Here is a 12,027-nt window from a genome sequence, read left to right as displayed (position 1 = left end):
CTCTCAAAGGCAACCTTAAAGGACCAAGTACAAACAACAGTTGGCAGAAACACCTAGAACTTTCTTGGTCCAGGGCTTGCCTTCCTTTCCCAGCGGGGCTGCATGCAGTCTGCAGCATCATTGCAGCTCAGGTGGGAACTGACTAGCAAGGGCCTCCGCCTTGGCCATCAGGGGACACAGTGAGGAGGCATTAAGTGGGTAAATCACCTGCCAAACAGTGGTTCGAAAACGTCCTGCCGCGTCGGTCGCGTCCGGATCTTTGACTTGCAATTCCCGCATTGCAAGCTATTTTTAAGATGCGGCTTCCTCATCTTCTCCTGCTGAACACTTGTAATAACACCCCCGCTGTTCTAGAAAAACAATGGCAAACCAGCGCTCTGGTTTGGCACGCCTTTGGTGCTGCAGAGCTAAAATTCAGAACCGTCTTAGCGGCTCCTGACTGGAAGAGGAGGCTAGAGGCAGTAGTACTCCGAGGCTTCGCTGCGGGCCGGGCCGCCGAGGCAGAGGGAATGTCTTCTTGGACCCGGCTACCAGGCAAGCATCAGGGAAAGGCCACTGGAATGGTGGGAAGACAGCTCAACCCCTGCACCCTGAACAGGGCTCTGTCCCACATCCCTTCTCCCCCCTGCCCTGTTTACGACAGGACAAGTCAGCCGTAGTGAGAACTGAATTATATAACGGAATTCCTCTAAGACTACATCAGCCTGCAGTTATGTAAGACCAACAAAGAGCAAACAGTCGGGGAGATTTTGTCAGAGCAAGGAAACAAATTTTCAATGTCATTTTCAAGTGCTTAGGGAACTTCAAAGGTGTGGAAATGAATGAACTTTCCCTCTTTTCTTGCTGAGTATCCGCTGGAAGAGCATCCTAGAGACAGGATCTCCGGGACTCTGTTACAGTAAGCGGGCTTGCTCTAGGTATCAGGGGCAAAGGCAGGTGCCCAGAGCGCTGGCCTGGGAACCAGGGGGACAAACGATCCAAAGATCAATTACGATGCAGTGGAGAGAAGTCAGTCTGAGGAGTCCACAGGAAGGAGGGACAGGCATGCTCTAAGGGTGGAAAGGCTTGAGTCTGAGGTGGTCAAAGGACAAGAGCAGAGCACAAGGTGGGGGAGGGACACTGGGTACACTGATGGTAGTGGCATGTTAGTGCTGGTGTAACTGTGGCGGAGGCATGCTTAGCATAGGTGTAGCTACGGAGGTCTTTAGCATCTGTGTCTTGCTACATCAGGGGGGTGTAGACTCTACTGAGAAGCATTTGAAGTCTGAAGGGAGTACAGTTTTTGTGACTCAACAGCAGGAAAGGGGTGAATCAGACAGAAGAACGCCTGGGGCACCACGATCCACCAGGGTGACTCTGGCTGTCCAACTGACCAGGTCCTGGACCCAAGCAGTAGTCAAGAAAGAGGTATAAGGAGGTAGGTTCAAGAAATAAAGTGTGTGCGGGTGCTGGCAGCCGCACCTTTAATCCCAGCCCAGTACTTGGGAAGCAGAGGCAGGTGGATCTCTGTGAGCTTGAGGCCGGCTTGGTCTACAGAGCAAGTTCTAAGACAGCTAGGGCTACACAGAAAAACCTGTCTCGAGAAGAGAAGAATGTGTGATATCAGAGCAGTGGCTACCCTTTGGGAGGGTAGGGGGCAGGCCTCAGCTGTGTTCCCTGGACCATGAATGCTTCTCAAACTAATGACTGAATCCCAGAGCTCCAGGAGAGACAAAATCAGGAAGTGAGGTCCCTGCTTCTAAAAAATGCTGCACATGCCAGAGTGTGGAACCCAGGCGCCTGTGCTGTGCGGCTTGCTCACATCTGCTCACATCTGTAACTGATGCCCTCAGGAGTGTGCACCTTACAGGACTCTGGATTGGTGACTCCCCACAGAGACAGAAAAGAACAGTCCTTCATAACATTTGAGACAATGTCCCCCCAAGCAAAAAGGACCCTTTGTCAGGACATGAATACACTCTCACTATCCTTTTATTAGGAAAGAAGAACACTTTTCCTGACATTCATCATCTTCTAACACTTAGGAATTTTTTTCATTTTTTTTTTGGTGTTTGTTTTTGTTTTGCTATTAAGAGACTATCAAAATTAAATGACAGTCCTTGTAAGGGCCTTCATTTAAACACTGCAGCCAGTGAGCTGAGGTTGGAGCTGAGCAGTGAAGAGCTGGCCTAGCATGCATAAGCCCTTCAGTCTGATCCTTCACTCCACCAGAAAGCAATGAAAACAGAAAAATTGCAACCACTGTTGACTGGGGTGCAAGACTGATTATGCATTATCCCCGAATTATCTGGAATATCCCGTAAAACTGGACTTTATTTTAAAAAATAGTTCTAGAGGGCTGGAGAGATGACTTGGTCGTTCTGAGTTTTTCTTACTATTGCAGAGGACCTGAGTACCACCACCCACGTCAGGCTTCCTCCAGGGCCTCTGGTGCCCCCTTTTGGTCTCTGAGGGTTCTGTACTCCTGTTCAAATTCACACAGACAAATAATTAAAAAATAAAAATTAAAACAAACGATAGAGTTTTAGCTAATATTTTAATGAGTACTCAAGTCTCAGTCTTGCACTAATTCTCTCCATGCTCACCCACATTTTTAATATTTTTATTTTTTAATGACACAATAATTGTACTTATTTATGGAGTACGAGATCAAAAAAGTGCTGGGATTACAGGCGTGTGCCACCGTGCTTATCCGTTTAGGCAATTTTTTGAGGCTGGATTTATTTGTTTTAGTTTTGTCAAATTGAGGGTTTAAGAAAAACATTAAAAGTTAGGATAATCTTACTATGTTATTTTATTTATGTGCATTTATGTCTGTTTTGAATTGTCCCACTTAAACCATCTCATAAACAGATTTTTTCCCCCTGCTTGTATCCTTACATATTTAAAGGGACATGAGATAGCCTACCAAATTCCTGTCCTGTAAGTCATGGACCCAACCCCCTCTCCTGTTACCGTTTTGAATTAATTTTTAATCTCATGGCCACATGAAGTGCCCAAGGCAGAAATTCTTTCCCAGAGTCAGTAGCTCTCAAATATCGTGTTAGTTGGGGATCTGAAACTTCAAACTCTGCAGAATGGGAAGGCTGAGTAAATCTGTGAAATTTGAATTGGTAGTTTTTAAAAGTCGTTTAGTAATTTGGGAGAACACAGCATCACCTGTCAGTCAGTGGTCTCTTCCTGGGTAAAATGAGCCATTTGATATCAATTTATCCACAGAGAGAAGGGGCAGGGAACAGCAGTGTTCTCCCACCTTTTCAAATGTTTGCACCATGGGGGAGGGTCATAGATAGGGCTCTGTTAGGTCACTGAGTTACTGTCCCGCCTCAGCCCCAGATTATGTTATGCTGGCCACATCTGAAGGTACTTACAGAGAAGAATTTGGTTCAGTACCGAAACCATCTGTTCAGTGCTTTCAGTACTAGGTTAGTAACTCAATGCTCCCCCCCACTTCCTGCTGCCCTGCCCCCAGTCAGGGGGTCTAGGAAGTCATAAAGAGCATTGCTGTCACTGAGAGATAGATAGTATCATTTTTCATAAGTCTGTGTAGAACAGTGATATTTTCTTTTGGAGCTGAATGACACCTTGCTCCCTGCTTTTGCAGTTTCTGATTTACTGTAGCCTAGGAGGACTGGGGGAATCTTGTCTGTTGCCATCAGCCAAGCCTTTAGGGTGATCACAACTTGCACTGCTGTGGAATGTGAAGTGAACAAGCAATAGAAAGGAACTCACAGCCGCAGAGTGGACTCTCCAGAAGGACACAGAGATGCTGGACTCACAGCCAAAGCAAAACAACTCCAAGACAGTACCAGTGTGTCTGCAGTCAAGGCTAGAGCAAAGATCACGCCTGTAAATAGCATGAAGAGTGAAGCATAGCGTTGACTAACACAATGCTGGGAAGGCCATGGAAGAAGTCCATGCAGCAACAAGGAGGGAGTCCACGCTGCAGCAAGGAGGAGTCCACGCTGCAACAAGGAGGAGTCCACACTGCAACGAGGAGTCCACGCTGCAACAAGGAGGGAGTCCACGCTGCAACAAGGTGGGAGTCCATGCTGCAACAAGGTGGGAGTCCACATTGTAACAAGGAGGGAGTCCACGCTGCAACAAGGAGGAGTCCACGTTGTAACAAGGAGGGAGTGCAAGCTGCAACAAGGAGGCTGAGGAAGGAATGCCCCATGGGAAAGACAGCACCAAGGAGCAGAATGCCATCAAGGAATGGAGAAATCTTAGCCAGAAGAAGTCTTCACAGACATCAGATGACCAGGGGAGCACCCTAGGAGCCCAGCCCTGGATAACAGAATGGGGCATTCCACCAGGAAACCCCAGAAGTGGAAACCACTTCCATTTTCTTTCATAGCCAGGCTGTGATGATGCTGCCCTGTAAGCACAGCACTTGGGAGGCAGAGGCAGACAGATTTCCATGAGTTGGAGGCCAGCCTGGTCTACCTCGAGAGTTCCAGGCCAGCCAGGGCGACATAGTGATAGACTCTGTCTCAAAAGAGTAGATTCTGAATAGAAAGAATTTTAAAATGGAAAGAAATAGGCAAATCCTTCGTTCAGATCTTAGGGGCAGGGTCCTGGGATATCATAGCAGTAAGATCCCAAGAGTAAGATCTTTTAAAATTCAGAAGTGCCGTTCCTAGGGAGTGGGGAGGCACAGATGGCCTTGATCCCTCCATAGTGGTCCCAGCTCTGTTAGGGTCAGGAATGGGTTCTCATGGGCCTCGCTTGCTATTGGGATCTGGCGGTAGTCATGGAGGCCTGGGGCTTTCAGGGAAGCCACAGAGGCCACTAACCACTGTGCTGGAAGACCAGTGCCCTCTGGTGGTGAAGAGAGGATCCTGTCTGGCAAAACCTTGAAACCTGCCTGTGGATTAGGTACTGGAGGTCCTTACTGCTTTTCTGTCTGTCATGTGTATGTGTTCCAGGTAAAGCAGACAAACAACCCCCTCCAAATCAAACAAACAATCACCACCAGGCTAGTAAAGTGTATTTTGCCACAAGTAGTTTATTTTCTGGGTGTTTTGCTTTCTTTTGTATTTGAGACAGGGTCTTATGTAGCTCAGGCTGGCCCTAAATTCTCTTTGTAGTTGAAAATGGCTTTGAACTCCTGATCCCCCTGCCGTAGCTTCCTGAGGGCTGGGATTACCAGTGTGCGACACTCATCCCAGCTGGACTTTAGAAACAGTATATGTGTCTGGGTGTGTTTCTACACGCCACATGCATGCAGGTGCCTGTGGAAGCCAGAAGGCAGTACTGGACACTCTGAGGCTGGAGTTACAGACCGTTCTGAGCCAACCTGGAGATGCGGTAATCAGACCCAGACACTCCACAGGAGGGGCACGCGCTCTTAGTCTTAACTACTGTATTAAGGCTGTCTAGAGTAGCAGACTTATAGAATGGATCTCCTTTTCTCTATATAAAGAAAAGGGATTTATCAGGGCCACTCACAGGCTATGGTCCAACTAACCCAACAATGGCAGACTGTGAACAGAAAGTCCAAGAATCTAGAAGTTGCTCAGCTGGTCTTCAGATGACTGGCATCCCGAAGAAGTAGGTGGCAATGCCATTGAAGGAGTGAACTTGCTAGCTAGGCTAGAGCAAACAAGCTAAGAGCAAAAGCTTCCTTTTTCTTCCATGCCCTTATATAGGCTTCCAGCAGAAGGTGTGGCCCAGATTAAAGGTGTGTCTTTCTGCCTTGGTTTGGATCAAAGGCAGTATGTCTTCTCACCTCAAAGGTCCAGACTAGAAGTAGATTAATGTAACTGGAGGTTTCTCTCCTGCCCGCCAGTTCCTGAACAACCACTCTGAGGCTTAATATTAATTACAAACTATTTAGGCTAATAATAAGCTCAGGCTTATTATTAATTAGCTCTTACAACTTAAAATAACCCATTTCTATTATTCTATATTTTACCATGAGGCTCATGGCTTACCCTCACATCTCGCTTCTCTGGCAGCTGCTGGCATCTCCCAAATTCCACCTTCTTTTTCCCTGTCTCTTTGCTTGGATTTCCTATTTGGCTTTATTCTGCCTGGCTACTGGCCAAATAAGTTTCTTTATGGTATCCAATTTTTAAAATTTTATTTATTTATTTATTTATTTGTTTTTTTGAGACAGGGTTTCTCTGTAGTTTTGGAGCCTGTCCTGGAACTAGCTCTTGTAGACCAACCTGCCCTTGAACTCACAGAGATCTGCCTGCCTCTGTCTCCCAAGTGCAGGGATTAAAGGCATGCACCACCACCACTCAGCATGGTAACCAATGTTAATAAAACATATTCACAGCATACAGAAGGGCATCCCACATCAGATTTACTCATTTTGAACCAAGCAAAAAAAAAAATCTCTCGGGGCTGGAGAGATGGCTCAGAGGTTAAGAGCATTGCCTGCTCTTCCAAAGGTCCTGAGTTCAATTCCCAGCAACCACATGGTGGCTCACAACCATCTGTAATGGGTCTGGTACCCTCTTCTGGCCTACAGTCATACACACAGACAGAATATTGTATACATAATAAATAAATAAATAAATATTTTAAAAAAATCTCTCACAGGTGTGCCCTTCATTTCTGGATTGTAGTTCATTCCAGATGCAGTTGGGTTGACAACCAAGAGTAGCCATCACAACTAATAAGCAATCTCTTTACCAACTCCTACCTAGCTTAAAACAAAAACAAAACAAAACAAACCCTTCAAATATCTTTCCGTGGGGGCTGGGAAGATGGGTCAGTGGGTTAAGTGTCTGCTGTGCAAACATGTGGACACGATTCAGATACCAACACCCATATAAACCAGGTATGGCAGTGTGCACCTATAACCACAGTGCTCTGGGGATTGAGAAAGGGGTCCCTGGAGGTCACCGGCCAGCCAGTTTAGCCAGTCTTTGAGCTCTGGGCTAAAAACAAAAACAAAACAGAAAAGTAGTGTTATAGAGGAATACACTTGACTTCAGCCTGCCTTGTACATGGATGTGCACACATATCACATTTACACACACACACACACACCTCTACCTGCGCACTCACACACACAAACACAATGCACACACAAACACACATGCACACACACAAGCACATATGCACACACTCAAGCACACACACCTCTACCTGCACACACACACATGCACACATGTACATACATGCACATACACACACAAGCACACATGCGCACACACACACTTTTCCCCAGGACAGGCAACAGCTGATAAATTGAATGTCTGAAAAAAAATTATTTTAGGGTTGGAGAGATGGCTCAGAGGTTAAGAGCACTGGCTGCTCTTCCAGAGGTCCTGAGTTCAATTCCCAGCAACCACATGATGGTTCACAACCATCTGTAATGAGATCTGATGCCCTCTTCTGGTCTGCAAGTATACATGCAAGCAGAACACTGTATATGGAATAAATAAATATATCTTAACAAAAAATTATTTTATTCTGATGGATTCTAGAATCAGGATTACAAATTTAAAATGGCTCTTGCAGATCTTTGGAGCATCTGACTGTGGTCTGCAAGTGGCCACTGAGCAGCCTACCGCCATCTATCTTATCCGTCCATCCTTGACTCTAGGTGACCCGTCTTCACCTGAGCTTTTATCCTAGAAGCTTTTACAGTCCCCCCCCCCCAATCTGTGTAAAATTATCCCTTCAAACTGCTATAACAAAATGCTTTAGGCTAGGCCACTTATATGCAACATAACTATTGTTCACAGTTCTTTTTAAAAATGGCAATTGTTTCCATTGTTTAAATAAACATACACATGTATATTCTGAGACAAGTTCTCACTCTTAAGCCTAGTGGCTTTAAACTTACAGCAATCCTCCTGCCTCAGCTTCCCAAATGCTGGAATTGTAAGTGTGTGTCCAGGTTAAACATGAATACTTAATGCATACTTGAAGGCGGGAGGGCCAAGGCTCTTGAGACTGGACAACATGATCTCTAGAGGGAGAAGAAGATAGTCTCATGCTACATAGCTTTGGACACTGGTGTCTGGAGGTGAGGGAAAGAATGACCTCATAAGAGCAAGTAGTTGGGGACAAGAGATCTGACCTCAGCCCTGCTGGTTCCTCTACTTACTCATTTATAAGTCCCTCCCACAGCCTCAGTTTCCTTGACTATAAAATGGGTAACTGGGGCTCAGAGTCAAAGGGAACCTTCTCCGTTCTGATATTTACAGACCCTGAGTTAAGCCTGGCAGTTGCTGTCTCTCCCACAAAGCTAGCGCGTTAATCAACTATACTGTGGGCGCATTTTCATACTGCTTCCTCTCCTTCTGCTCAAGGTGTCCCCAGAAAAGAAGACTAAGGATGACCCTGAAGAGAGCTGTACCCCTGAGTAAGTATGGAGAGGGGCTATGTGTCCTCCACAAGCCCACAGTGCTCCCATTCCCGTCGCCTCAAAGCTCTCCCGTCCCTACCATCCCCAGCGTCCCCACCATCCTGCAGGTCAGTGAGGCTCAGGCAGAGCTGGGCTGTCAAGGGGAGCCTAGGGAGGTCACAGCCCAGTCACTCACAGCAGCACTGAGTTTCCTCCTGGATGCGGTCATGACCTGGCTTCCCTGTGGCCATTCTGGACCCTTCAGGTTCATTCAGATGTACTCACGTGTCCCACTTGCTCTACCTAGTGGTTTTATCTGTAAAGAGTGTCCTTTGCTGTAAGGACTTCAGAGCCTAGACAGTGACAGTAACCTCCAGCAGCTCCAGAAAAAGTCATCAGCAGGAAAATGCACGTTAAATTCCTGTAAATTTCATGCTTGGTGCTGCCAGGCTGGTAGCTCGAGACAGGGTTTCTCTGTACCTTTGAAGCCTGTCCTGGAACTAGCTCTTGTAGACCAGGCTGGCCTCGAACTCACAGAGATCCACTTGCCTCTGCCTCCTGAGTGCTGGGATTAAAAGCGTGTGCCACCACCGCCCCGGCTTGGTGGCTCAGCTTCTAACCGCAGTATTGGGGAGGCAGAGGGAGGAGTTCCAGGCTAGCCAGGGCTACATAGTGAGTCCGTATCCCAAACAAACAACCAACCCACCCCAAAGCCTGCAAGTGGTGGCCCAGAGCCTTTCATCCTCCTCAGAGGGCTGGGAATACAGGCCAGGGAGAGAGCGTTTGCCTGGCATGGGCAATGCCACAGAACGACTGCCCAGTACAGAGAGAAAGTGGGCAAGGCGGCAGATGACTCAGCAGGTAAAGGCGCTTGACTACCTGAGTTAAATCTCACAAAACCGCATTATAGAAGGAGAGAACCCAACACCCGTAAGTGTTCTTCAAACTCTATTGTGCACCATAGCACAATGCCTATACATATATGTACACACTCACACAAGTAAGTACACGTGAACAAACACACCAAAGAATGTCCGTGCTTCTAGTCCTCTAGAGCACAGGGACCATGGAGCTGTTGACAGCCTCCTCTGCTGGGCCATGTCCCTCCTCCCTCTTCCTCTCTGGGGTCCCATATATCAGCATGCCTGGTGGGAGCAGACAGAGTGTGGGGGAGGCTACGGCCAGTCTCCAGTGACCTTGGGTACCATCTGCCCTGAAAGGTTTCAGCTTTCACATCTATACATGCCAGCGACTGACAGGGGTAACCCTAGAGGGGCTTGTTCCTGTCAGGGGATTCCAGAATGCTCTGGCATTCTGGCAGGGCAGCCAGCTTCCTGCACAGCTCTCTGGCTTGTTCTAAGGGTGTGCTGAACCTGTGATTTGCATTCCTTCCCCCTACCAGCAGTCAATAGAGACTCCCCAGGACCAGGCTGAAAGGGCAGTCGCTACCATTGTTCTAAGCTTGCAAGGCTGCAAACAGCTCTCACGCACACTGTCGCAGGCTTGCAAGGCTGCAATTCTCATACACACTTACTACTACTGTTCAGTCCCTCCTAAGCGCTCATCTCTGTTTAGACACAAGCGGCACTTCAGCCAACCTCAGTCTGGAGGTGGCAGTCCTTCCTCTTACTGCCAGAGACTGGAGCAAGGGACAAATGGTCCAGGGCCATACAGTTACTGAGCATCAAAGCCTGTTGAGATCTGTCCTCCCCCGAAGCCCTTGGATATTCCCCTTTGCTCCACAGACACAGCAGGGAAGAGTGCTTTGGCAGCAGGCTGATCTCAGACTATTAAGCTGTGGTACTCAGGCCTCTCATCCATGTTTTGGGAGACGTATACAGAGCCCTGGACTCCATTCTCGGAAGGTCAGCCAGGAGCATTGGATGGAGCTTGGCGTCTACCTTGGCCTGCCCTGTCCTCATTGCAGGTCTTGGTGGATAAAATGGGAGGACGAAGGCAGATATGAGCGACGATGACCGTGTCTATGTGTTAGGTTGGAAGAGGTTCGGGTGTCTCCAGATCAAAGGTTTTTGGTTTGGATGTTAGGATGAACCACTTAAAGACCACTGTGGCTGCCAGAGGAAACGCGAGTTTGAAGGTGATACCCACCCTTGTCTGTGTTTCTCACCCACAGAGCCCCAAGCAGCAGCCACAAGAGACCTGAGGGGCAGTCGGCCATCTCCTACGATTACTCGGAGGAGGAGCTGATGGCGAGCATCGAGCGGGAGTACTGCCGCTGAGCTGGCTGACCAGTCTTGGTCACCACGGGCCAGGCTTTGCAGGCCTGTGAGCTGGGCTCCACCCGTGGCCCAGCCGGAGAGAAACCACTTCTAGAATACAGCTCTCTTTCCACGCTGGTCTCCAACAATTTGCGATCAGAGTCCTGCTGCTGGCCTAGCAGACCAAAACTAAGGGCAAGCAGGCCCTGGGCCACAGCTGTGGGGGCGCTGGCGCCTCCTCTCACACAGGGGGAGCCTGGCTGTGTGGTTCCCCTGAAATCTTTCTGCTTACTCACTTTCCAAGTGAGGAAGGGTCGGTGCTGGCATCCCTGTATGACATGAGCTTGTGGTGGGAAGCAGAGCTCATCGATGCCCTCTCTGGGCCTCTATTTCTCTCTGGGGGAGGGGGGTGGTGATCTTGGATGTTCTTTGAGACCTTTCAAGACCTTTCAAGCCGTCAATCTGGCAGCTCCATCGTCCAACCCGTCATCTCCCAGCTGCCAGTGTGCTTTGGCTATCCTGCTGAGTGCAGAACCATATAGGAGCCGAGAGAGGGAACACACACCCGGATAGGGCTTCATGGCAACTGCTCTCCAGGATTCCTTTTGGCTGGCAGTCTGCCTGAGGGCTGTGAACCTCTTCTCCCTCTCCCAGCTTGGGTGGGAGGCAGTCAGGATAATGATGCCAGAAGAGCTTTCAAACATCCCCAGTGGACAGATGGGGAAATGCAGAGAGCCTATGGGAAGGAGGTAGGGCTTGTGTGGGCCCTGTAGGGCCTGGCGCTTGCTCAGGTGTCTGTGGAAGCACTGGCACAGCTGGCGAGGGTGCTGGCAGAAAGGCTTCAGAGATCTGTGAGTGGCGGCACATGCTGACAGTCACAGCCACCAGGCCAATGCTAGAGGACTCCTGAGAATGGAAGGCTACATAGTGAATTCAAGACCGGCCTGGACTATGTAGTGAGATTCTGTCTCCGAAAACAGAGTAGAGGATGTGGGAATAGTAGTAGCTCCGGCCGAAGCCAGGACAGGTCTCAGCTTCTGTTGCATCCCCTACCAAGACAGTGCTCTCCCCCAGTATCCTTCCTCTGCTGAGAGCTGCTGCTGGCCCGCGAATCCTCAGAGCTCAACATGGAGCATCTCAGGAACCAAGAAAGAATGGTCCCTAGGGCCGTCCCCACATCCACAGTCCTTTGCTGTCACCTGAAAATGATTCCGTGAACTCCTAGGACTTGACAAGAGTGCCTCTGAGTTTGCAGCTGGGAGACCTGTGCTACGGTTGGAGCCCAGAGCCACCGGGTGCCTACCAGTTGGCTGAGCATTAGGTCAAAACCTCCCAGAGCTGGAAGCTGCTTCTCACCGAAGCTCAAAGCACTGCTTTTGATACGAAGATGGAATTTGTTTCTATTTTGATATTTACCCTAAATATTACAAATGCTTATTTTAAAAGAGGTTAAAATATTACATTTTTACCAAAGAATGAATCAGACTTTGAAGTTGA

At 48.5% G+C, this 12,027-nt stretch overlaps 1 protein-coding gene and 1 long non-coding RNA gene across 2 annotated transcripts in view; one reads left to right on the top strand and one right to left on the bottom strand.

The window, feature by feature from the left end:
• LOC146894263 (uncharacterized) overlaps positions 1-693 on the bottom strand; it is a 17,542-nt gene extending 16,849 nt beyond the window's left edge. Inside the window, exon 1 of the long non-coding RNA XR_015002324.2 lies at positions 208-693. This is a non-coding gene — a long non-coding RNA (uncharacterized LOC146894263). The remainder of the gene's footprint in view (positions 1-207) is intronic.
• Cys1 (cystin 1) overlaps positions 1-12,027 on the top strand; it is a 13,335-nt gene extending 1,308 nt beyond the window's left edge. The window contains exons 2-3 of the mRNA XM_087907230.1: positions 8,277-8,329; positions 10,446-12,027. Of these exons, the coding sequence (XP_087763356.1) occupies positions 8,277-8,329; positions 10,446-10,551 (159 nt within the window). The 3' untranslated portion in view covers positions 10,552-12,027. The remainder of the gene's footprint in view (positions 1-8,276; positions 8,330-10,445) is intronic.

The sequence above is a fragment of the Myodes glareolus genome, chromosome 6, assembly GCF_982192425.1.
Source record: "Myodes glareolus chromosome 6, mMyoGla1.1, whole genome shotgun sequence".
NCBI classification, from domain to species: Eukaryota; Metazoa; Chordata; class Mammalia; order Rodentia; family Cricetidae; genus Myodes; species Myodes glareolus.
Note: the sequence above shows the minus strand (reverse complement) of the source record. Positions and strands in the feature narration are given on the sequence as shown.